This window comes from Erinaceus europaeus, chromosome 14 (assembly GCF_950295315.1).
Source record: "Erinaceus europaeus chromosome 14, mEriEur2.1, whole genome shotgun sequence".
Taxonomy (NCBI): domain Eukaryota; kingdom Metazoa; phylum Chordata; class Mammalia; order Eulipotyphla; family Erinaceidae; genus Erinaceus; species Erinaceus europaeus.
Window position 1 is genome coordinate 43915435 of NC_080175.1, and position 27241 is coordinate 43942675.

At 49.0% G+C, this 27241-nt stretch overlaps 2 protein-coding genes across 7 annotated transcripts in view; one reads left to right on the forward strand and one right to left on the reverse strand.

Moving 5' to 3' along the window:
- TBCD (tubulin folding cofactor D) overlaps nucleotides 1-27241 on the reverse strand; it is a 176579-nt gene that overhangs the window by 86458 nt on the left and 62880 nt on the right. The gene's annotated exons all lie outside the window — the stretch shown is intronic.
- ZNF750 (zinc finger protein 750) lies at nucleotides 18770-22643 on the forward strand. The gene is made up of 2 exons (XM_007524442.2): nucleotides 18770-20331; nucleotides 21667-22643. Exons 1-2 carry the CDS (start codon nucleotides 18887-18889, stop codon nucleotides 22274-22276), a joined length of 2055 nt encoding a protein of 684 aa, XP_007524504.1. The 5' UTR covers nucleotides 18770-18886; the 3' UTR covers nucleotides 22277-22643.

A 27241-nucleotide genomic window follows, 5' to 3' on the forward strand; every position in this document is an offset into this window, starting at 1 on the left:
AACGCAGGTGGCACAAAGTGCAAGGACCCGCATGAGGATCCCAGTTCGAGCCCCCAGCTCCCCACCTGCAGAGGAGTCACTTCACAAGCGGTGAAGCAGGTCTGCAAGTGTCTGTCTTTCTCTCCCCCGTCTTCCCCTCTTCTCTCCATTTCTCTCTGTCCTATCCAACAATGACTTCAACAACAATAACTACAATAACAATAAAAACAACAAGGGCAACAAAAAGGAAATAAATATTTTTTAAAATATGATAAAGGGCTTTATAATCTACATGGTTCCTATACAAGTATGTCATATATACATATATAGATTCTAAGCACATGCCACTGGCATATTTCATACTTTCCTTCACTAAACTAAACTCTGCAAGAAACTCAACCTTAATTAAAGAATTAGGACATATTTTAGACAAAAATTTAAAGGCAATCTTAAAAAAAAAAAAAAGCACACATATGCACAGCCAGCTACATACACAAAGAACTGAAAAAAAAAAGGGAATTAACACAATGGTGAATTTTTTACATTAAAAGTTATTGAAAGCCGGGAGTTGGGCGGTAGCACGGCCGGTTAAGCGTACGTGGTACAAAGCACAAGGATCAGTGTAAGGATCCCAGCTCAAGCCCCTGGCTCCCCATCTGCAGGGGGGTCACTTCACAGGTGGTGAAACAGGTCTGCAGGGGTCTATCTTTCTCTTCCCCTCCTCTCTCCATTTCTCTCTGTCCTATCCAAGAATGCTGACATCAGTAACAACAATAATAACTACAACAATAAAATAACAAGGGCAACAAAAGGGGATAAATAAATATTTTTAAAAGCATTTTTAAAAAGTTACTGAAAGCCAAAGACAAGGTCAAGAGATTTAAAGGATGAACTGGGAAGAAATATTCACATACCATCTGTCTCATCTGATAAGGGTCTACAATCTAGAATATACCCAGAACTTTTACAGCTCAACAGCAAAAGGCAAGCAACCCAACTTAAAAATGGGTAAAGGGTCTGAATACCCTTTTTCTCTTTCCACAGAGGCAGATGAAAGGCTCACAGGTACAGGAGAAGACAATGGTGTTCTTGGTCATGAGAGAAATAGATACTAAAGCCATGAGGAGAGGCCCACTTGGCAGGTCATCACAAAAGCCAGCCAGGAGCAGGTGCTGGCATGGATGTGGAGAGAAGCTGGAGCGGCGGGGCTGCAAGGTGGTGAAGCAGGACCTGGCGATGCCAGGCATGACACAGTGAAAGGGCCACAGGACCTGGCAATTCCATTCCAAGGCCCCTGCCCAAAAGTGGCGACAGCAGCAGGAATTCAAACAGTTACATGCCAGTGCTCACCACAGCTCTGACCACACTGACCAAGAGACTCCAACTGGCACATGAAAAGCCAGAAGGGGCCAACCCGCACGGAGGGCCACTGTTCGGTCACAGAGAAGCGTGGCCTCTTGGGCGAGGCTCTGAGTGAAAGGAGACGCATAAGGCCCCGCCCCAAGGTGTATGAGCCCGTGTACATGAAGTTTCCAGAAGGCATGAGTCCACAAAGACAGAAAGAGTGCTGTCTGTCAGGTGGGAGTGGGGGAAGACAGCCAAGTGACCAAGGTGGCGCTCTGATAGCTTTTTAAAAAATTGCCGGGAGCCGGGTGGTAGCGCAGTGGGTTAAGCACAGGTGGCACAAAGTGCAAGGACTGGCATAAGGATCATGGTTTGAGCCCCCGGCTCCACACCTGCAGTAGAGTCACTTCAGAGGCAGTAAAGCAGGTCTTCAGGTGTCTGTCTTTCTCTCCCCCTCTCTATCTTCCCCTCATCTCTCCATTTCTCTCTGTCCTATCCAACAACGACAACAACAATAATAACTACAACAATAAAACAATAAGGGCAACAAAGAGATTAAATATTTAAATAAATAAATAAAATAGTAAAAAACTGCCACCAGGGTTACTACTGGGTTACTACTGGGGCTTGGTGCCTGCACTACGCATCTACTTTTTCTTTCTTTCTTTTTTAATTCTATTTTACTTCATAGGACAGAAAAATTGAAAAAAGAGGGAGAGGGAGAGAGATAGACACCAGCAGACCTGCTTCACTTCACCTGCAGGTGGGGGACAGGGGCTCAAACTCAAGTCCTTGCACATAGTAATGTATATGCTTAACTGAGTATACTACCTCCTGGCCCTCTGATACTTTATGGTGATGCCAAAGTCCTGGAAGAGAACAGGCATAACAGTGAGAGGCACTGAACACACAGGTGCTGCTGGACCATCCACTTAGAAATGGCTAGTGGGCAGTCTAAGGATGCACACTTTACCTCAAATCAAACAGCAGGAGTAGAAGAGATTCTGAAGCTGGGGGTGGGGGAGGGTACTAGAGTGGCAGACAGTGGGACTCGCAGGCATAAGATCCTGAGGTAAGGCCACAGCACTACACATGCTAAAGTCATGTTCCCCTATAGTTTATACACTACTACTAGCATTACTACTACTTCTCCTTCTCCTCCAATATCACATGGGAGCTCCATAGATGGAAGAGCAGTGCTACGGTGTTTCTCCTTCCTCCAGCACCTTCTCTAAATAAACTATGGAGAAAGCTGAGCTTGTGGAGTCTCTCACTGATATCACACATACCAGAGGCCCTGAGTTAATTCCCTGCACATAAAACATATGTGATAAGTAGACACTATACATCTGGAGACAAACACACTATAGGCTGGGTTGTGATCCCAAGGTTCAAAGATTGCATCCTCAAGCCCCAGCACCTCAGATGTAAATGCACCAGTGTGGAGCTGGGAAGAAGGGGTTCGGGGGTAACATTTAAGGGATGCTGGGATGTCTATTCAGGATAATACAAATATTCTAGAATAGACTTTAGGAGTAGATGCACAACTCAAGCTACTAAAAACCAATGGACTCTATACTGTAAATGGTTAAGCTGTATGGAATGTGATTATATCTCAGGATTACTTAAAAAAAAAAAAACTATAGGTAGGCACTATTATCCTAATTTGTAAGTAAAATTATTGAAGCACAGGTAAGTTACTACCATTCTACTTTGACTTTTGTCAGTTCTGATAAACCATTTTCCTAGGAATATCTACCTTTGGGCTAGCAAATTTGCTTGCAGAAGAGACTCCTTTTTACAGCAAGAAGGTGACATGTTAACGTGACACTAAGCTTTCTTAACTACTGGCTGTTGGTTCTTATTATACTACTGAAATCTGTGATGGGTCCCATGCTGTACAGCTTATTTCCCATATTTATTTAACTGAGCTGCCAATTAATTATATTTTCACCAATTTATCTTTGTGAGGTCATCTCATTTATGCATGTACCTGCCCCAGTCCCTCTATGCTCCTCAGACATCAGGGAATGTTCTACAACCCTCCTTTTCTTTTTAATTTAATTTTACTTTATTTTATTACAATGAGAGGAAGGAGGAAGGAGGGAGGAGATAGAGCGAGAGAAAGAGAGAGAGTCAGAGTCCAGAACACTGCTCAGCTCTGACTTATGGTGGAGCTGAGGCATGAACCTGGGGTCGGGGAGCCTCAGGCATGAAAGTCTCTTTGCAGAACCATTATTCTGTCTCCCTAGCCCTCGCCTTTTTTTAAAAGCTTGGAAGGTGAGATCCACAGACACTCCAGGGAGGCTAAAGAGAGGTTCCCTGTTGCTGGCCATGCACACTCTTCTAACAGTGTTAAAAAAAGACAGTAGCACAGCAGGTTGAGTGCACATGGTACAATGCACAAGGACTGGCGTAAGAATCCCGGTTCCAGCCCCCAGCTCCCCACCTGCAGGGGAGTCACTTCACAAGCAGTGAAGCAGGTCTGCAAGTGTCTATCTTTCTCTCCCCCTCTCTATCTTCCCCATCTCTCTCCATTTCCCTCTGTCCTATCCAACAATGACAGCAGTAACAACAATAATAACAACAACGATAAACAACAAGGGCAACAAAAGGGAAAAATAGCCTCCAGGAGCAGTGAATTCATAGTGCAGGCACTGAGCCCCAGCAATAACCCTGGAGGCAAAAAAAAAGGGAAAAAAAAAAAAAAAGGAAAAACCCATTCTTGGCTCTGAGGCTGTACAAATACTGGCCAAGGCCAGATGAGGCCCGCAGGCCACAGTTTCCCAACTGCTGTGTAAGGCTTTCAATTTCCTTTCAAGGACACTATCAGTTGTATCTCCCCAGTCCTGAAATGTGACAATTTTGTTACTGTTCACTTCCACCTTTACAATTTTTTAAGATTTTGACTGCTGTGTCCTGTTTTACAATTTAGACAATTAGATCTTCAAACTGAAACTGAGTATCTTACCTTTATTTTTCCATATCCACCTTAATTCCACCACTTTGTGCTCAAAGAATGCTGCCTGTGAGTGGCTCTCTGGAAGTCCCTAGTCTCTGTTTTACGGCCTAGTAGCTGTGGGGAACCATTTGTGTTTCAGAATATGGAAGCTCCGAGGGCTGGCTACAGGGTTCTTTTTTTTTTTTTTTTAATTTTCCCTTTTATTGCCCTTGTTTTTCACTGTTGTTGTAGTTATTGTTGTTGTTATTGATGTCATCGTTGTTGGATAGGACAGAGAGAAATGGAGAGAGGAGGGGAAGACAGAGGGGGGAGAGAAAGATAGACACCTGCAGACCTGTTTCACTGCTTGTGAAGCGACTCCCCTGCAGGTAGGGAGCCAGGGGCTCGAACCGGGATCCTTATGCTGGCCCTTGCGCTTCTTGCCACATGTGCTTAACCCGCTGCGCTATACAGGATTCTATAAATCTATGAAGCCAGACCTGTCGTGTCTGTCCTCCCAATCTCCCGGACTTCAGTGCCCACTGCCTCTATAAGCCCCCTCGTCCCTTACCTCCCAGAAGGATGCCTGTTTGTCATGACAGCAAGTCTAATTCGGTACCCTGTCAATGAGGGGGATGACAAATGACATGCCAGTCAGATTAGAAGTGACCTTGCCATGGGGGCAAGTGACCAGGCTAACCCACCCACTGTGTCCCCTGGTAATGGGTAGGGCTGGGCACAAGGGTGGGACAGCAGAGTGAGGGTGGAGCCCTGAGCATGCGATGTGACAGCCACAAGTGGACACCCTCTACAGGAGTCCCTGGCAGAGCTGCCCAGAAATAGGCTGTGGGTGAGGGGCCAGGCTGTAGTGCACCAAGTTAAGCACACATAGTACAAAGCGCAAGGACCCATGCAAAGATCCCGGTTCGAGACCACCCAAGGCTCCCCACCTGCAGAGGGATTGCTTCACAAACAGTGAAGCAGATCTTTAGGTGTCTATCTGTCTCCCCACCTCTATCATCCCCTCCTTTCTCAATTTCTCTCTGTTCTATCCAATAAAAAATGGGGGGGGGTGGCCTCCAGGAGCAGTGAATTCATAATGTAGTGCCGGCATGAGCCACAATGATAACCCTGGAGGCCTAAAAGGCCACAGACATGAAAAAATTGTTTCAAGTCACTGATAGCCAGAGAAATGCAAATAAAGGCAACAATAAGATACCACTTCACTCCTGAGAGAATGTCATGCATCAGAAAGGAGAGCAGCGGGGCCTGGCAGTAGCACAACAGGCTAAGCACACATGGAGCAAAGCTCACAGAATGGAGTAAGGATCCCTGTTCGAGCCCCCAGCTCTCCACACCTGCAGGGCGGTCACTTCACAAGCGGTGAAGCAGGTCTGCAGGTGTCTTTCTCTCTTCCCCTGTCTCCCCCTCCTCTCTCCATTTCTCTCTAACAACAACAACAGCAATAACAATAATAATAACAACAACAATAAACAACAAGGGCAACAAAAAGGGAAAAATAGCCCCCAGGAGCAGTGGATTTGTGATGCAGGCACCAAGCCCCAGTGATAACCCTGGAGACAAAAAAAAAAAAGTGGTCTAGGAGGTGGCGTGGTAGAAAAGCACTGGACTCTTAAGCATGAGGTCCTGAATTCAATCCCCAGCATTACATGTACCAGAGTGATGTCTGGTTCTTTCTTTCTTTCCTATCTCTCGCATTAATAAAGAAATAAAATCTTTTTTAAAAAAGAAAGGAAGGAAGGAAGGAAGGAAGGAAGGAAGGAAGGAAGGAAGGAAGGAAGGAAGGAAGGAAGGAAAGCAGCAACAAATGCTGGAGAGGTTGTGGAGACAAAGGATCCCTCCTGCACTGCTGGTGGGAATGTCAATTGGTCCAACCTCTGTGGAGAACAGTCTGGAGAACTCTCAGAAGGCTAGAAGTGGACCTACCCTATGACCCTGCAATTCCTCTCCTGGGGATATATCTCAATGAACCAAACACAACCATCCAAAAATATTTGTGTATACCTATGTTTATAGTAGCACAATTTGTAATAGCCAAAACCTGGAAACAACCCTGGTGCCCAACAGATGAGTGGCTGAGCAAGTTGTGGTATATATACATAATGGACTCAGCTATTAAGAATAGCAAATTCACCTTTGTCACCTCATCTTGGATGAAGCTTAAATGAATCATGTAAGTGAGATAAATCAGAAAGAGAAGGAAGAATATAGGATGTTCTCATTCATAGACAGAAGTTGAAAAATAAGAACAGAAAGGAAAACACGAAGCAGACTGGAGTTGGTGTACTGCACCAAAGTAAAAAAAACTCCCTGGTGAGGAGGAGGGTTCAGGTCCTGGAAGACAGAGGAGGACCTAGTGGTGTTTTAATCATTATGTGGAAAACTGAGAAATGTTACACATATACAAACTATTGTATTTATTTTACTATTGACTGTAAACCATTAATTCCCCAATAAATTTAGAGAGAGGCTGGGGGTATGGAGTTGCCAAGGCAGGGAGGGTCCTGAGGCAGTGGAAGAGTTGCAGGCGTGTGGTGGTGGAGATGGGTAGAGGGGGTGCTGGAGGATATGGGGTGACATGCAGTATAGTGGCCACTGCTACAGAAGGCATCACAGGGCCAGTAGACAAGCCTTCCTTCTACTCGCTGAGCACTGCCATCCCCCTAGGGTGACCCTAAGGAAGCACCTTGAGTGATGCCCCTAGAACTAACTATGACTGGCACTCAGCCAGGGGCTCAATGAAGACTAATGCTCCCCAAATGCAAGCCCAATCTCTGGGGGGCCCACTGGGAACTCCCCACCCTTCCATCTGGCTTACTGATCCCCCTACCCCCCACACATGCAATCCCCGATGCCCCAACCACCTCCCAGGAAAGGAGGATGAGGATACACAGCTGCTGGCACGATGTGTGCCTTCAGGGAATATGGAAGGGGGGTGGGGGTATCCATGAGAAACCAGAGCCCACAGCCTGGGTCACACATATAACCACCCAGAGCTGATGGGGACGCCACCAAGGCCTGGAGAGCAGCCAGGACTGAGGATGCATTAGTAAGTAGTGGCTACATGTAGGGGTTAGTCTAGCGGGAGGGAGGATCTACAGAGCAGAAGGGCTGAAGGTGACAGGACCTAGACACTAGCAAGGAGAAAGGCCAGAGATGTTAAAAGCTCTGTCAAAAGGAGAACCAGGATATTTTCAAAGTATAGGTCAGGATATACAAGGGAAAAGGCACCTGGACTCAGCATATAGTGACTGTGGCCTTCAAGGCCATGCTGGGGAGAGGCAAAGAGGTGGGGACACCAACAGACAGGAAGCCCCAGGGGACATCAGCCATGTGAGCCCCAGAAGTCCCAGGAAAGATCCCCCCCATTCTCTCCTCCACTCACACCTATGATTCTTTCTTATTTTTCACTGTTGTTATTTGCAGTGTGCAAGAAAAAGCCCCCTGTGCTGTCCTCACTTGGCCTCAGTCACTCTAACTCCCTCCCCCCACACTCACTTTTTAAACACAGAATGGAGAAAGGGGAGGAGGCGGGGTTCCAGCAAACAGAAGACATCTCACTGTTGGGGAGGGGAGCACAGCAGAGGTGAACAGGCTGTGGGAACCCTCAAGACTTGGCCAGGGTTCACAGCCTGAATCAGTTTCCCAATCCTGACAAAACTAGCTTCAGCTCAGGGTTTCAAGTTTCAATGAAGGCAGAATGGGGGGGGTACCCTACCCCCTCAAAGAGAGGGCTACTGGACTCCAGAACCAGCAGGGACAAAACCTTTCTGGGGCCTGACTATCCCACCCACACAGGAGGGTCCCCACTGCCCCCCCAATTCCCACTTCACACTCCCCATGTACAAGCCTGGGGCAACCCGCCAACCCCCCCATTCATGGGGTATGGTGAGGGGCCAGGTAAAAGAAAGGGGTCTGTGCTCCCCTCCCACCCCCCAAAATAAAGTCATCCAAGAGTCCCTAAAATACAAGCAAGGGCTTCTCCTGGACAGCATGCACAGATTAAACTTGACACAGTGTCTGATACACTGGCTGTAAACCGAGGCCTCCACTGACTCATCAAAGGAAAAGGAATGGCCAGCAGTAAACGCTGGCCCTGGCTTCCTCAGCAGGTGGCCAAATTAACTGAACTTTCATTTCTATGATTCAGCTGTTTTGAAAGAGTGAAAGCCTACTCAGGAAGTTTCAAGTGAGAAAGCAGGTAACCAAGAAGGGTGATTTGGGGGTGGGAGTGCTGTGTGACTGCCTGCTGGGGGGGGGGGGAGGGGCACTGAGGCTGCTGGATAGGGAGGTTCCATCTCCCACAATGCTCTGCTCTACTCATGGAGACCCACAGCAATCACTGGGCTTGCTGGCCAACTACTCAGCATCCGCTGCCATGTCCCCAGCACACAGGCCCATGTGCCAAATACACCAAGGAGCTCAGCCTTGGTCCCAGGCCCAAAGGAGAAACAGGATGACAAAACATGGGGGAAAGGGGAACCCCAAGGGAGACCGAGAGAAGGTGCCACCAGCCTTTCGAGGGCTTAGTGGCTGAGATGTCGGCTATCGACACTCAAGGACCAAGGTGAAGCCACACCAGTGGGCTTGGAGAGACTAGTCACAGTGGGACCCCAGGGACAGTGTCACACAGGGCCTGTCCTGTCCCTCCTTACCCCCAACCGAGACCCATGCTGTCTAGTCTAGTGCATGATCACTCTCCATGCTGCTAGTCTGCTGAGCAGGAAGGAGAACCCCCTCAGCTCACAAGATGTCACAGAAAGAAAAAACAGAGGCCCGGCTTGCCATGCCTGATTAAGTGTACATGTTACCGTGCCCAAGGACCTGGGTTCAAGCCCCCTGCTCAAACGAATGGGGGGATGCTTCACAAGCAGCATAGCAGTGCTATAGGTGTTTATCTGTGTGTCCGTCTGTTTCTCTCTCTCTCTCCCTCCCTCTCCCTCCTCTCTCAATTTCTCTCTGTCTTATCAAATAAAATAGAAAGAAAACAAGGAAAGATGACCACCGGGAGCAGTGGATTCATAGTGCCAGCACTAAGCCCCAGAGATAACTCTGGTTAAAAAGCAAATAAATAAGGCCAGACAGCCCTGGCACAGGTGATGGGCTGCATGCACACCTCATGCCAGGAGACACTCAGTGACCGCTGAGTCTGCTGCTCTTCTCGCTCAGAAACCGAGTGACACATCTCTGTGTAGAAGAGTGGCAGGACACATAAACAGAGGCTGAAAAGCACAGAGGGGGATTCCCAATCCTAAGGCCTCTGTTAAGGGGTGGGGAGGGAAGCCACACAGGGAGGACACCAAAGGGCTGGTATGCAGGGGCCTGGGCCTGTGGCCCAGAAGCAGGAGAGGGGAACCAACTCAAGAAGCTGGGTCTGGTGCTATGGCCCCTGTTCCCCGGAAGCGGCAGCTATGAATACTCAGCAGGGAAAGGCAGGAGTAACACTGGAAAAGACAGAGAAGTGACCCAAAATTGCCACCTCTGAGCTCAAAATCAATGCTTACATTGTAAAAAATAAGAGAAGCTGGGAGTTGGGCGGTAGCGCAACAGGTTAAGTGCATGTGGCACAAAGCACAAGGACCGGCGTAAGGATCCTGGTTCGAGCCCCCGGCTCCCCACCTGCAGGGGAGTCACTTCACAAGCGGTGAAGCAGGTCTGTAGGTGTCTATCTTTCTCTCCCCCTCTCTGTCTTCCCCTCCTCTCTCCACTTCTGTTTTATCCAACAACAACAACATCAATAACAACAACAATAATAAGTACAACAATAAAAAAGGGCAACAAAAGGGAAAATAAATAAATACAAAAATAATAATAATAGAAGCCATTGCAACTCCCTCAGGAGAACAAGATACTAAAGAGGGACTGATCACAAGACTCGCAGAACTCAGAAGTTATAATGGAAAAAAAAAAAAAGATAAAAGATTAACAGAAGGGCTGGAAGGGAAAGCTAAGCACACACTGAGAATAAGGGGGGCAAACAACAAAAATAAGATAGCCAAGATCAGGGAATTAGGAAAAGAAAAAAACACAATAGGAGAGACACAAGTATATGTAAGATTAAGGAGTCACCATTTATAGAAAATTCCAAGACAGGTAAAATTCAGTCTGGGCTAGGACAGTCAGGAGGGAACCTTGTGGTCAAGGGGCCTCTTCTTGTACACAATTGAGTGCTGCTGAAATCTGTACCCACATCCAGTGAATTTTACTTTCAAAAGAACTACAGAACTGCAGAGAGCTCCCCAAACTGAGGGAGGGGGAGCACATGCCCATGTGCAAGCCCCAGGCTCAAGCCCCAATACCACATGAGAGGTGTTACGGCCCCAGAGGAAGCTCCACGGCTGTGGCACTTCCTTTCTCTGTGTCTGAATTAAAGATGGACCCAGAGTGGTGACATAGTGCTTGCAGGAAGCCCAGATCAACAAACAAAACTGCCATCAAATGCTAGTAGTGTACTTGCTCTGTGTGGTGAAGGGAAGGGGCAATGACATCCACTGATGAGTCAGAAAATGTGGCAACAGAGGGATGGGGGAAACGCATCAGAAGGACGAACGGGAACACATCTGGAACTCAAAACAGGGTCAAGGAGCAGTATGAGACACCGTCAGTCACCCAGGATCTCTGAACACCTACCCTAACCCCCTTGGGTTCTGAAGAGTCGGGATGAGGACCAGGCTTCTGGCACAAGAAAGGATGAGTAGAGTCCAGGGGTCCAGGGAATGGCATACCCAGTTAAGCACCATGTTGTCATGCTCAAGGATCTGAGTTCAAGCCCCCACTCCCCACGTGCAGGGGAAAAGCTTCACAAGCAGTGAAGCAGATCTGCAGGTGTCTCTCATTCTCTCTCACTATCTCCCCCTCCCCTCAATTTCTCTCTGTCTCTATCCAATAAAATAAAAAGTAAAAAAACTGGTTACTGGAAGTGGTGGATTCATAGTGCCATCACCAAGCCCTGGTGGCAATAAAAAAAGAGAAGGAGAAGAGAAAAACCCAGTCCAGGCAGCACATAGCTGCTGGGCACAAGGCAGCAGAAGGGGCTGCCCTCTGACAAGTCCCTGCCTGGTTTTTGCCAAGAACGGAGATTGCCACCCTGCTCTCTGTCCCTGAGGCTATGGCGCCATAGGGGAGGTGCTATGGGGCTTCCTCTGGTGCTGTGTTGTGATATCTCTCTCTCTCTCTCTCTCTCTCCCTCTCTCTAAAAGCAACTAGGAACAGTGAAATCCTACATGTGTGAGGCCTCAGCACTGCCAAAAGTAATTAAAATTAAAAATGTAAGGTAAAGCTGAGAAAAATCTTAAGCTCTAAAGATAAAAAAGAAAAGGGGGGGTAAGAAAGGAGAGATGGGGAGAGAAGGAAAGGAAAGTAAAAACAGGGGTGGGGGAGACAGCATAATGGTTATGCAATGGGAATCTCATGCCTGAGGCTCCAAGTCCCAGGTTCAAGCCTCCACACCACCATAAGCCAGCAATGAACAGTGCTATGGGGAAAAAATAAAAATAAAAGGAGCTGGGGAGACAACATAATAATGGTTCTGAGGGGAAAAAAAAAACCTTCATGCCTGAGGCTCTCAAGTCCAAGGTTCAATCCCTAGCACTGCCATAAGGCAGATTTGAGCAGTGCTGTAATTAAAAAAATAATAATGAGGGAGTCGGGCAGTAGTGCAGCGGGTTAAGAGCACGTGGTGCAAAGAGCAAGGATAGGCATAAAGATCCCAGTTAGAGCCCCCGGTTAGAGCCCCCGGCTCCCCACCTGCAGGGGAGTCACTTCACAAGCAGTGAAACATGTCTGCAGGTGTCTTTCTCTCCCTCCACACCCATCTTCCCCTCCTCTCTACATTTCTCTCTGTTTTATCCAACAACAACAACAATAGCAACTACAATAATAAAACAAGGGCAACAAAAGGGAATAAATAAATAAATAAATATTTAAAATAATAATAATGAAGAGTAGAGAGGAGAGGAGAGGAGAGGAGAGGAGAGGAGAGGAGAGGAGAGGAGAGGAGAGGAGAGGAGAGGGAAACCTCAGGCCATCTGGCCCCCATCTCCACTCCCTTCTCTGTCCCCAAGCCCATATGTCATAGTCTCAGCACAGGCAGGGACACAACCATGGCCTGGAGAGCAAGCAGTTTATGTAAGGGGAAGAACTGGCTGAAACTGAGAAGTGTCTTGGCATTTTGTAGGGGGTGGGAGGGTGTGAGAGCCCACTTCCCACAGCAGCAGCCACACCCCTACAGGGAGTCATGGGGCATGCCCTGGCAGGTTCCTAAGGGGTGGCTGAGGTCAGCGCCCGCCCTCCCCCTCCAGGAAGACCCCGAGCAAAGACCTCAGTAGGAGGGGAGGGAGGTGGGGGCACCAGAGGACAGGGTGCCTGCAGATCTCCCACCCACCAGGTGAGGATACAGGACACGGCTGGAGAGACAGTCTGGGCCAAGTCTCAGTGTCCCTGTTGCCATCGCCACAGGCACCTTGGAAGGACAGTGTCACCTGGTGTTTATTATAACCCAGCATATTTCTCAGGGTGCCACCCACACCCCAGTGCTCTCCACTCTCAAATGCGCCCAGCTCAGCCCTCAAGCTAACAGCTGTCCCTCAGGTGGCACCAAAATGGCTTTGGCGAAAAGGAGAGAACAGGGCGCTGCTGTGAACGAGTACTGGGTGCTGAGTGACGCAGCGGTAGCTTGGTGGGTGCAAACACATGAGTTGTAGCTGCAGGCTGGAGGAATATCAGGTGCATCTCTACGCCCTGAGGGCTCGACTCCTCCACTTAAATCCCTCCCACTGGAAGAGCCGGCTCCAGTTTCAGCCAGCCAGCGTGAGAACAGGTCCTGCCCGGCTCCTCCACTGGGTGCCTCTCACCGCAGCCCAGCAGCAAGGCCAGGAGCCCCCGCCCGCCACCCGCCGCCCGGTGAGTCCTGTCCTTCTTTCTCCAACTCAACTTTTCTTTCAAACCTGCCTCAAAAAGCTGTGTCTGAGATGACCCAGAGCAGGGAATCCCGCCAGGCTCCGCTCCCGGTTACTCAGGAGGGAGCAGGTGCATGGGGGAAGGAGCCGTGATTACAAAACTTTAATAGGGTTCGTGCTTCATGCCAGCACACAGAGCGCTTCTGGGGGAAATGCAGTCCCTGGTTTGGCCATAAAATCCATATAACTTCCACCAGGGATGAAGTTTATATTACTGCTTATCTGCCCCCTGACTTGAAAGAATACATCAGATCTCAACATAAAAGCAAGGAAAACACACACACACACACACACACACACACAAACACACACACATGAGTTTCTGTGTAGATACAAAGGATTTGGGGATGGTCTTGATTTACAGTCCAATTTTAAAACTTTTTGAATTTTAAAATAAGGACTGTATAGATTACAAAAGAAGTAACTAACTATAAAGGATCCCAATATGGATAATGTAGACACACAAACATGTTCCTGTATGTATACAAAAGGATTTTTTTTCCTTCATGTAAAATTTCCATTTAATCAATATGAGAGTAATTATTGGTCGAAACTAGTGGCCAAGTTTGACCACAGTAGGCAGTCCTTAAGCCATCTGTCTACACCTGTCCCGGTTTTCAAGCCTGACACTAACACAGCACCTTCCACAGATTCCAGCAGGCTTGGGGGTGAATGAGAGGGAGGAATATGGGGGTGGGGGGTAGAGGGGTGGTTAGGCCTTTGGGGACACCCGGCTTGGGCTGGAGCATCTGTCTGTAGGTGGGCTCTTCGAATGAACGCAAGAAGGGCCCAGGCAGTTTTTCTAGCTCTGGGCTTCCCAGTTTATGACTTAGAAAACTGTTTCTTCCCTGGGTCACGGTCGCCCAGAGGTTTAGTCTTTATTTTAAAGAACCGAAAGTCCGGGAGGGAGTGGCGGTTAATCACTGGAAAAGCTCAATTGGAGTAAAACTCACAAATCTCGTTCTTGCGACACCCCGTGGGTAGGCGACAATGGCGTGTCCTTGAGTTATGCAATAACGCCACATCACAATATTGTAATTATAGCATGCCCTTCACAACGCTCCACCTGAGGGGAGGAGGCGCCCTGCCAGGCGGCTGGACACTAGGGCCAGCTGTGACTCCAGCACAGAGGTCAACACCACGGCCTGTCACAGCCCTGGCCCATAAAAGCATGCTGTAATTACCTCACTATGTCCTAACAAAGTTAAAAAAAAAAAAAAAATCTTGTCTATTTCTGAGAGTCCAGACTCTTTGGGAATGCTTTTTGGCATGATGGCCTCATACTGCTGTCCTGACAACAGGCTCTGCCACCTGGGTGCCTGCGGGGTGTGTGGGGGGTGGGGGTGGCCAAAGCCTGGGCAACCAGGGCAGGAGGGGGCGAGGGCAGCACAAAGGGCTGTGTGGGCAGGTACGTGGCTGCCCAATGGGGCTGCAGCCACTTCCGCCATACAAAGCAGACGCTGAGACCTGAAAAGTCACAGAAGGGCGTCTATCCCCCCCCCAACAAGAACGTAATAGTGCTAATAAATAAAAAAATTAAATTAAATTAAATTAATATATTTACTAGAGGAGAAAGGGGGTGGCAAGAAAGAGGACCAGAGTACTGCCCAGCTCAGGCATCAGGGCAATGATGCCAGGCAGTGAACCTGGGGTCTCCACAGCTGTGTTTCCCGCTACGGCAGAGCCACATTCAGCAGCGAACACTGCAGATCCAGACCTGACAGGGGCCACAGGCCTCGCTGTCGGCCACCAGCTCTTCCCACTGCCCGCATGTCAATGACAGCACCTTTGACCCCACCTCGGGGAAGGTGCCAGATGCGGGGGCTCCAGGCACCCTGAGCAAATGGGAAGGGGCAGGCAGGCTCATTCACAGGAGCCTCTGGGGAGAGCCAGGCTCATTCTGACTCTGAAAACATGCCAGCCCCACAGCTCTCTAGAGAAAGCTGAACTACTCACTTCCCAGGTTAGTACTAGCGGGGAGCACTCAGCCATTCCCCAGGGAAGGGACAGCCTGCCCTGGGCTAAAACCTCAGAGATGCAAACCCTGTAGCCCCTGCTCTGGACTGCATCATTCTGGCAGCAGCATACTTCATTTTTCTGGAATACTGAATGCCAGCTGAGGCAGGGGAGCCAGCGGCCCCATCCCCACAGTCATGAGGCTGACATCACCCAGAGGCTGTGTCCTTTGAAAGCTTACAAAAGCCTCAGTTTTCTCCCTTCTCTCTGACACTGCCATGTTTTTATAGGCTGGTGAGCAGCACCCTCCCTCTCTGTGGGCATCAGAAGCAGGGGTGTTTCCCTGTCCCAGGTGGTGACTGAGCAACCCTGGGAGGTCAGTGTGCCCGGCTTCTGAAGGCTTAGCACCACAGTCAGGGTGGGATCATCCCTCCACCTCCCCTCCAAGACTGCTGGCACCCAGGCAAAAGCAGCCCCTCAAGAGTCATTCATTGTCCCTATAAATGAAAAGCTCAGATCACAGCTTTGGACACAGCAGCCTTTGGTTGAAAAAACACAATCACACAAAAGTGGCCCCTTCCTCCCCAAATTCTTCTGGATACCACTGTGATAACTGACCGCCCTAACACTTGTCCTCAAAACTTCTGAGAAAACACTACCACTGAGACTAGCTTTGCCATTCTCCTGCAATCCTGGGGGACTGGGGGCTTTTGTCTGCCAGCTGGCTGCCAGGGTGGTGAGTTCAAGTCCACTCCCAGCTTCACTGTGCCCAGGCTCACACTTGATCAACATTTTGCAACTGTCATCATTTTGATCACGATGCTTCCAGCGAGTGATGAAATCATCAGTTTTCAGATCTTTGCCATAACATATCCTATACAATCATGGGAACTTGACTTGTGGAGGTTCTCACGCCTTCAGAACTCGGGAGCACAATGCGACGTGCCAGTACAGGCCCGCCGACTTATCGAGCTGGGCCACGCGGGGCTGGGAGAGCTTCCTGAGGGAGGTAAGGAAGCCGAGTTTTAGCGCCCCAGGGCATACCTGCCCCCCACCCTGAGGGAGTAGCTGCACTTGCAAAGAATCCTTCCACTTTTTTTTTTTCCTTTAGCAAGTGGGGGAAACCACAGAGCTAAGATTACGTACCTCGGTCTCTGGCTGTGACCCTGTGAAGCAGCGGAACAGGTGCCCGGGCTTCATCCCAAGGTGCCAGGATACCCCCTCACCCATGGAGAAGCTAAAACTCATTTCTCATTCATACTATGAACCCAAGATGCATGGGGGGGTGGGGGGGATGTAACAGCAGAACCTCTTTCTGTGCAAACTTTCTTATGAAGAGAAATGTCTAAGAGAAACGATGAGATTGGCTAACAGTAGCGGGGTAGGGGGTGGCCTCTGTGTTTTTAAGAAATACAAATAAATGCACAGAGAAGCCAGTTTGACAAGAATAAAATTAAATAGCTTCCTGGGAATAGAAGGGAGTCCCACAACCCTCACTCCAGAGCTGCCGTGAACTCACAGGAAGGGGCAGGGGCAGGGGCAGACACAGCTCAGAGTAAATTTCTTGGGGGGGGGTGCCCCATCTGCACGTCAATGTCAACCAGCTGCTCCCCAGCCTGGCATGGTCACCTGTGTAGCAGGTGGCACTTATAAATGAGATCCCACGGGGAAGGCAGGGGGGACTCGGGATGGACTGCGTTTGCTCACTCTCTAAAGCAAGACTGCAGCTCAATGGTTTTGTCCCATCCTATTCATTTTGACTTTAGGATGTTTAATTAACAGCACTTTGAAGAGAAAGGTCTTTCTGTTTATACATTTGCTATGCAAATCATGGTCTGTGTTCCTCCACCCTACACACCCACCCTAACACTCACTCTCTCAGGCACTCTTTCCCAGCTGGGCTGTGTTGAGTATCCCTGATTCTCCGCCTGGGGTTGGGGGATAGAGAGGCCCAGGGACTCAAGAGGGAGAGGACTGGCAACCTACCCAGAAGGCCAGGCACACCCACAGCAAGTCCCAGGACCCTGGGGGAGGGGGGCAGTCCCATTGGTATCCGTCCCTGAAACTCACCATGGGCCCAAGCAGCCCACTCCCAGGCAAATCAAAGGCTGGTACATGTGTCTCCCACAGTCTGACCTCTTCTAAGAGAAGAGGGGTCCCTCTGGCCTCCTCTGGGTCCAGAGGGGTGCCATGCTTGAGTCCTGGCATTTGGTGGTTCAGGCAGTCCCACACTGCCTCCTCCAGGACACACCGCAGAACCTCCCAGGCGCAGTCACTCAATGTAGATGCCCCCCACCCACAGCACCCTGCAACCACCCATATCTGCATAACTACAGCTCCTCCTGAGCTGACACGACAAGTGCTCTGCTCCCCAATCAGGCTGACTTCATCTGTGACGTCTGCAGCGTCTTTTGATGCTTTTCACTTGGAAAGGCCCACCCGCTAGTACAGGTCGTCACAATCCCCAGTGACCTCACCACACAGGCCTACAGACAGCTATGACAAACTCTGCCTAGAGTCTCCCAGCACCAGAGATCAACAACCCCCCAAGCGACAACATTAATGGGTATTCTATTTTTTTTTTTTTTTTATCACCAGGGTTGTTGCTGGGGCTCGATGCCAGCACTACAAATCCACCTCTCCTGAAGGCCATTTTTTTTTCCTGGTTATTTTTTTCCTTTCTGTTTTATTTTGATAGGACAGAAAGAAATTAAGAGGGGAGGGGCCTGGGCAGTAGCGCAACGGGTTAAGTGCACGCACATGGCTCAAAGCTCAAGGACTAGAGCAAGGATCCCGGTTCGAGCCCCTGGCTCCCCACCTGCAGGAGGGTTGCTTCACAAGCGGTGAAGCAGGTTTGCAGGTGTCTATTTTTCTCTCCCCTTCTCTGTCTTCCCCTCCTCTCTCAATTTCTCTCTGTCCTATCCAACAACAACAGCAATGACAATAACAACAACCAGGGCAATAAGGGTAACAAAATGGGGGGGGATGGCCTCCAGGAGCAGTGGATTCATAGTGCTGGCACTGAGCCCCAATGATAACCCTGGAGGCAAAAAAGAAAAAAGAAAGAAATTAAGAGGGAATGGGGAAGGAGAGAGAGAGAGAGTGAGCAAGAGACACCTGCAGCACTGCTTCACCAATTGTGAAGTTTCTACCCTGCAGGTGAGGAGCAGGAACTTGAACCCAGGTCCTTGCACATAGTAACGTGTGTGCTCAACCCAGTGCACCACCATCCAGCCTCATTAATGTGGTGTTCTTAAAATGACCCTCCTTGGGGGCACAGCGGGTTAAGCACACATGGTGTGAAGCACAAGGAAGTGCAGGCACCAAGCCCCAGCAATAACCCTGGAGGCAAGAAAAAAAAGTGACCCTCCTGATACCCTCCCCACCCCCCACCAAGCAATTCTTTCAGGTTAGACTACAGAGAGCAGACCATCATCTTGTAGCAGACTATCATGGGCCACTGGCCCACACCCTCACGTGGGCCTCCCCATTTTTGGCTGGTGGATATGCACTTGCTCTGGGTCCTGAGTGGGTCTAGAGTCCTCACACTAAGCTCTGTTGTCTCTTATAGCTCCGGGACCCTCAAGCCCTTGGCTAGAGGAGCTGCTTCCACCAGGAGCCCAAGAAGAGGCACAAGGACAGGCCACTGGGAGCCCACGGAGCCAACGCCAGACCAGAGCGCAGGACAATGAGCCTGCTCAAAGAGCGCAAACCCAAGAAGCCACACTATATCCCCAGGCCCCCAGGGAAGCCCTTCAAGTACAAGTGTTTCCAGTGTCCCTTCACCTGCAATGAGAAATCACACCTATTCAACCACATGAAGTACGGCCTGTGCAAGAACTCCATCACACTGGTGTCAGAGCAAGACCGAATCCCCAAGTGCCCCAAATCCCAAGCAAGTGCCCTGGATCCCAAGCAAGTCAGCCCTGCAGACCCCACAGCCAAGGCCACTTCCTCCAAAGCGGCTGCCAATGGGCTGGGCCACTTTGACCCCAGGCTGCATGGTCTGGCCCAGGAAGACCTCAAGGAAAACCTGGAGCTGCGGGTACGTGGGACCCACAAGGGGCTGGGACAGAAGCCCATCCCCCACAAGGAGATCATGCCCCCCAGCCAGGTTGCAGACACTGCCCTGGGCCCCCCCCAGCCGCTGCTAGAGGGCGTTGTCCGGCCATCAGCCTTTGTCCCAGTGGGAGAGCACAGACTCAAAGGGCCCGAGCCCCCTGAGGGGCCCGAGGCGCTGGCCCTGCCCGGCCCTGCCGCCAAGGCTGGCGCCTTCCACAGCAAGTCTGCCTTCCATGCGCCTGGCTACCCGTGGAAAGCGGGCTCGCCTTTCCTCTCACCAGAGTTCCCGCCCAAGGTCCCACCTGCCAAAGGGTTTGGCGCCGTGTCACCATTCCTGCACCCCGCCATCCCAGAGTACTCGCCCCACTTCTACACGGAGCATGGCCTGGCCACCATCTACTCACCCTACCTGCTGACTGGGGCAGCAGCAGAGTGTGACACCCCATTGCTGTCCGTGTACGGGGGGCAGGACCAGCGCCACTTCCTGCCGCATCCTGGGGCCCTGCCCAAGCACGTAGGGCCCTCAGCCGCCTATGACCACTACAGGTTCTTCCAGCAGTACCACCCCAGCCTACCGCTCCCCTACAGCTTTTATAGGCCTGACTCAGCCTTCTCTTCCTATGGCCTCCGTCTGCCCCCCATGTCGGGGCTCGGCCGCGAACCAGGCACCCACCTGCTGGAGGAGGCCACCCTGGCCTACCCAGCCTCCAGTCCAGCCAAGGCCAACCCTCCTGGTACCCACAAGAGGCACCCTGAGTTCGAGAAGCAGAGCCCCACACCTGAGGCTAATGATCTTTCTAAAGATGGTCAGAGGGACACGGAAGGGGCCAAGATGAGCCCACGTGCAGGCAGTGCAGCCACGGGCTCCCCGGGCAGGCCCAGCCCAACCAACTTCACACAGACGGGCCAGGCATGTCCAGAACTGTGCGGGGGCCCCAACAAGGCGGGACCTGGCATCCTGGGGAGGCTGCTGCCCACAGAACATAGCCCCACAGCCTTCCAGCCCATCAAGAGAAGCACAGACCACACTCAGCCCCAGGTCCTGGCAAATGGAACCCAGTCACCAGAGAGGTAAGGCTGCTTCCTGTTGGGTGTGTGGGGGACAGGGAGCTGTGGTGGCTCTGGGGACAGAGCACCTGCCCTCCCTCCATGCTTGAAACCCCGACTGATCCCTGGCAGCACAGGCAGCATCAAGGGAACTCTGTAGAGGGGGAAGTAATGCTGTCTCCCCACTTTCTCAAAAAAAATTATACAGTAAAATGTAGGCTAGGAAGGTGGCAGCTTAATACACACAGGTGTATTAATACACCCAGTAGCTGTTGGGTGGTCCTGGTGCCAGATGGCAGAAAAGGACCTAAGCTGGGGGACAGTGTCTTGCAGACACCTATCAAAAGGAGATGCGAGGTTGTACCTATGTGTCAACTGCTATACCATAAACCCCCCAATAAAGGGGGGGATAGTAAGAATTTTAAAAGAGAGGATAGCTCAGCAAGTACGGTGTCTTGCCAGGTATGGACCCTGGCATCACATAAGAGATGCCTTGGTACTAGAGAAAGTTCCTTCTCCTTGTGTCTCTGTCAACTATCTGAACGAAAGAGCCACCTGGAAGCAGTGTAATTGCACAGGGGCTAGGCACTGCATGCCTGGTAGAGAGAACACGTGACTATGTAGGAGATCAAGCCCCTGCAGAGGGGAATCTTTACAAGTAATGAAATAGTCTTGCAGGTGTCTCTCCCTCTCTCTCTCCCTCTCCCTCTATAATCTCCTCTACTTCGTTCCCCCTTTCCTCTCAATTTCTAACTCTATAAAAAAATGATAATAGGGAGTCAGGCGGTAACGCAGCAGGTTAAGCGCACGTGGTGCAAAGCGCAAAGACCGGCTTAAGGATCCCGGTTTGAACCCCCAGTTCCCCACCTGCAGGGGAGTCCCTTCACAGGCAGTGAAGCAGGTCTGCAGGTGTCTTTCTCCCCTCCCTCTCCCCCCCCCCCGTCTTCCCCTCCTCTCTCCATTTCTCTCTATCCTATCTAACAACAATGACATCAATAACAACAATAACTGCAACAACAATAAAAAAAAAAACAAGGGCAACAAAAGGGAAACTAAATAATAATAATAAAGGCTGGGAAGATAGCATAATAGTTATGCAAAACAACTCATGCCGGAGGCACTAAAGGTCTGAGGTTCAGTCCCTAGCACCACCATAAGCCAGAGCTGAGCAGTGCTCTGGTAATAAATAAATAAATAATAGAATTAAATACTAATAAAAAATTTCAGCTACCTATCTCATTTCTGTCACCCCCAACTCAAAAGAAAAAGATAATTTTTCTTAAAGCATTCCCTTGGGGGACCCTTCAAAGTAACATGTAGCTGAGCAGCAAAGTCTCACGAGCTCTGTGCCTCTTACAGCCTCAGCAGTGCAGGCCCAGAGGTGCTGGCCCGGCCAGGCAGCACCACCCCAGGCACAGAGGCCCCGGCCAGCCCAGAGGACAGCTCCCGGATTGCCCCGCTGAACCTGTCCACCAGAGGGGAGCCCGGCCCCGGCGGCCCACAGGACTTCCCTGAGCTGCAGGACATGCCCCTCAACCTGTCGGTGCGGGACCCCTGCAATGCCCTGGCGTCCCACCCTGTGCACAGCCCTCCACCCAAGGCTGAGCCTGAGGCACCAGCTCAAAAGGTGGATCCCAAGGAGCCTGAGGCCCACATGGAGGAGGCAGCCCCGGGGGCCCCCACCCGGAAGACCCTGGACAGCAGTGAGGAGCAGAAGCAAACGGCTGCTGTGGCCCTCTGCCAACTGGCCACCTATAGCCCAGGGAACCCAAGGCCCGGGGATGGAGAGCCTACCGCCCCACAGGAGGACACACCCACGAGCCAGGAAGCTGCAGGTGACCCCAGGCCCAGAGGGCAAAAGAGGACAAGCCCCCGGGAGGCGGGGAAGGCCCAGCAGGGCAGCAAGAAGACCAAGGCCAGTGGCACGGCCAGGGTGTTCATGCTCAGGAAGAGGACTCGGGTGTCCTGAGGCCCCAGGAGATCCCAGATCCCATGATCCCAGAGAATTTTGTAAATAGTAGGCATGAATATGGAGTGCTGCTTCTGCTTCTGCTTCTGCTTCTGAGAGACCATTTGAAGAACTCCTGCTCCAGGACTGGGAAGTTCAACTCTCTCTCTTATGGAAAATGTTTAGTGAGATTGAGATTCCTACAAGAAACATCCCTCAAACACTTTCATGAGAAATGACCCTAGGTCAGACTGTTTCCATTATTTTTTTCTATTCGAGTTAGTTGTGTTTTTGATGTAAATAACAATTGCAGAGGGGAGGGGGGATGGAGGAGAAGCAAAGGAAAAAAAACTTTTAGTACCAGTATTAAAATGCTATATGTTAAGAATGCTGTGATTTGTCGTGAATGAATGCACAGACATCAAGAGGCTATTGATACAAATAATTTATTTCCATTAGGAGAAACATCGCCATTTGTAGTCTATCTCCTTTTTAACCTGATGGTGATTTCCAGACTTGGGCAGCTCATCCTCGCTCCCTGCAATTATGTCACTGTCACAATTTCCCAATAAACTCATGGGTGGATTTAAGGATACAGAAAATGAAGACCAATATACACAGTGTGCTGTATAAACAATAAACTTCATGAAAAAGAGTCTAGAACTCAGGCAATAGTAAAAGCAGAATGGGAAAGAGAACACGTATATGTGTGTACAAGTACTTGAGTGTTGTTAACACGTGTGCATGTGTGGGCTACACTGCTATGAATATGTGCACACATGGGTGTGTGCATGTGTGAATGTGCACTGTGTGGGCAGCTGCATGTGTGCAAACACATCTATGCACTGTGCTGTGACCAGGGTTATTGGGCCCCAATGCTTCTGGAACCCGATGGGGTGTGGACCTGGTGATAGAACATGACTGAGAGAGGCCAGCAGCATCTGCTCCCATCCTCAGCCCTTCCACAAGCATCCTCTCGCCCCCTTGCCAGATGTCTGTCCTCGCTCCAACACACCACAGAGGGTCCCCACAGAGGGCTCCCAGAACCAGGTAGAGGGTCATTGCAGTATCCAGAGAGTGTTCATGGGCAGGTGACTCCGATGCTCCCTATGCAGGTGGAGGCAGCCCAGGAGCTGTCCACGAGCACCAGAAAGCAAGCACTGCCACAGCCCCACGTTCCTACCCCCAAGTGTGAGCAAGGCTCCTCTACTATGAGAACTATCTCCCTGCTCCTATAATTCATGATGTTAGAGTCTAGATGATGGCGTGTATGTTACCAAGCATGAGAAACTGGGTTCAAGGCTCCCAGGGTGCATCTGGGAGAGGTGGGGGAGCTTCACAAATGGTGAAGGTATCTCTGCTCATTCTCCTCATTCTCTCCTCTGTCTTGCTCTCTATCAAAAGGGGAAAAATGTCTACTAGCAATGGTGGAATCATTTTATAGGCACTGAGCCCAAGAAATAACCCTGGTGGCAAATAAAGAAAGAAATGTAAGGAGCAGCAGATCGCTTTCTCTCCCCTCCTCTCCTCTCCTCTCCTCTCCTCTCCTCTCCTCTCCTCTCCTCTCCTCTCCTCTCCTCTCCTCTCCTCTCCTCTCCTCTCCTCTCCTCTCCTCTCCTCTCTCGGATCAACTAGGAATACCAAAGGAGACCACCCGGACCGAAACAAGACAGGACTAGAATGACCACAGGAACCCAGTAAATCACCGGTGAGTACAAACACGCGTGGCTGGTGACAGAGAGGAGAGAGGGGCCTAAGGAGAGATTAAGTGACTGCTAACAGTTCAACAGTTTATCACTGGAGACACCACCTCCAGTCTGCTCCACAACAAGGGGACAGCTGAAGGGAGGAAAGGACTCCCCAGAGACTCACCAAGTGCAACTCTGAGTCTCCATTGCTACTGCCCTCAGAATCTGGAGCAGCAACAGGGAGGGACACCAGGGGACAGAGATCTAACCGGGAAACTCAGGAGAAGACCTATACCTCGGTGGCATAGCTGAGGGGCTGTGAAAGTCTCTTTGCATAACCACTGGATTATCTCTGCCACACCCTGCTTTATCTCTTGGTCAGGAGTCAGTGATTAAGCTAAGAAGCCTATTGATAGTTTAAAAGCCCTCAGGCTCCCATAGCCTACAGGGAAGAAAAAAAAAAGAGGCTTTTACACCACTGAGCTCCAACTCAGGGATTGAAAAAACTGTTAACTTCCACCACGGTAAAACCTTTACTTAAATTACTTAGACACAAGTCAATCCAGGCAACAGTAATCAATAATTTGAAAAGTACTGATAAAGGGAACTCATAACATAATATATAAAATGGTTAAAACAACAAGAAAAAATATTGGAGACTCGACCCAGGACAAGAGTCCAGCTAAAAGTCCTCCAAAGGGTGAAGCACAAAACAACGAGTTCAACATCCAAACATTAGCTAAGGAAATAATAACAGAAGTGAGTAAAGAATTTGAAAAAATTGTAATCAGAAACGCAGGAACAGGGAGTCGGGCTGTAGCGCAGCGGGTTAAGCTCAGGTGGCGCAAAGCACAAGGACCGGCATAAGGATCCCGGTTCGAACCCCGGCTCCCCACCTGCAGGGGAGTCGCTTCACAGGCGGTGAAGCAGGTCTGCAGTTGTCTATCTTTCTCTCCTCCTCTCTGTCTTCCCCTCCTCTCTCCATTTCTCTCTGTCCTACCCAACAACGACAACAACAATAGTATCTACAACAATAAAACAACAAGGGCAACAAAAGGGAATAAATAAAATAAATTAAAAAAATAATAATAAAATAAAAAAAGAAAAAAAAAAGAAATGCAGGAACAACAAATGAGAATATGGAAGAAAATTCTAATTATCTCATGGTTATTAGAGAGCTGAAAGCTGAAATCGCTGAGCTAAGAAGGCAACTAGCTGAACAAGCTAAAACAGTATCAGAGCAGGGCAACAAAATAGATGAACTCCAGAAAGCAGTAGAGGGCAGAGAGAATAGAATCTATGAAGCTGAAAACAGAATTAGCAAGATTGAGGATGAATTAGAGACAACTAAAAAAGAAGTAAGAGATCTCAAAAAGAGATTAAGAGATGCTGAAAACAACAACAGAGTCCTATGGGATGACTTCAAAAGAAACAATATACGCATTATTGGCTTACCAGAGGAAGAAAGAGAAGGGGAGGAAGAAAGCATTCTCCAGGTCATAATAGCTGAAAATTTCTCTAGTCTAGACAACACCAAAGACATAAAGATTCAAGAAGCCCAGAGGGTCCCAAACAGAATTAACCCAGACCTAAAGACACCAAGACATGTCATACTTAGAATGGAAAGGAATAAGGATAAAGAAAGGATCCTCAAGGCTGCAAGAGAAAAACAAAGAGTCACCTACAAAGGAAAACCCATAAGATTAGCAGCAGACTTCTCCATACAAACACTACAGGCCAGAAGAGAATGGCAAGATATCTATCAAGTGCTCAATGAGAAAGGCTTTCAGCCAAGAATACTATATCCTGCTAGACTGTGATTCAGACTAGATGGAAGCATGAGAACCTTCTCAGACAAGCAACAGTTGAAGGAAGCAACCATCACCAAGCCTGCCCTGAAAGAACTTCTGAAAGGTCTCCTATAAACAACCAGACCACCACAAATAGGACATATATCAAAACACTCTAAAACTCTTCAAGAATGGCGTTAAAATATCTTCAATCTTTGATATCAATAAATGTCAATGGCCTGAATTCACCTATTAAAAGACACAGAGTAGGAAGATGGATCAGAAAACACAACCCAACAATATGTTGTCTACAGGAAACTCACCTAACTCAACAAGACAAACACAGACTTAAAGTGAAAGGATGGAAAACTATCATACAAGCCAGTGGCCCACAAAAAAGGGCAGGAGCAGCTATTCTCATATCTGACATGATAGACTTTAAAATAGATAAAAATAGATAAGATTTAAAAAGATAGAAATGGACACTACTTAATGCTCAGAGGATCAGTCAATCAAGAGGACTTAACAATTATTAATATCTATGCACCCAATGAGAAGCCATCTAAATACATCAAACTTCTACTGAAAGAGCTACAGCAATATATTAACAGTAACACAATCATAGTAGGGGACTTCAACACCCCACTATCTCAACTTGACAGATCATCCAGGAAGAAAATCAGTAAAGACATAAGGGAGCTAAATGAAGAGATAGATAAACTAGAACTATTGGACATTTTCAGAGTCATTCATCCCAAGAAACTGGAATACACATTTTACTCAAATCCACATGGGTCATTCTCAAGGATAGACCATATGTTAGGCCACAAAGACAGCATCAGCCAATTCAAGAGCACTGAAATCATCCCAAGCATCTTCTCAGACCACAGTGGAATTAAACTAACACTTAACAATCAACAAAAGATTAGTAACAGTCCCAAAATGTGGAAGCTCAACAGTACACTTCTTAACAACTTCTGGGTCAAAGAGAAAATCAAGGAAGAAATCAAAATGTTTCAAGAGTTCAATGAAAATAAAGACACAAGCTATCAAAATATTTGGGACACAGCTAAAGCAGTCCTAAGAGGGAAGTTCATAGTTATACAAGCACACATTAGGAAACAAGAAAAGGCACAAATAAACAGCCTAATTGCACATCTTAAAGACCTAGAAGAAGAAGAACAAAGGAACCCTAAAGCAACCAGAAGGACAGAAATCACTAAAGCTAGGGCAGAAATCAATAACATTGAGAATAGGAAAACCATACAAAAGATCAACGAAAGTAAATGTTGGTTCTTCGAAAGAGTAAACAAAATTGACAAGCCTTTAGCCAGACTCACAAAACAAAAAAAGGGAGAAGACCCAAATAAATCGGATAGTAAATGAAAGAGGAAATATCACAACAGACACTGCAGAAATTCAACATATCATGCAAGGCTTCTATGAACAACTATAAGCCACCAAGCTAGAGAACCTGGAAGAAATGGACGATTTCCTAGATACCTACC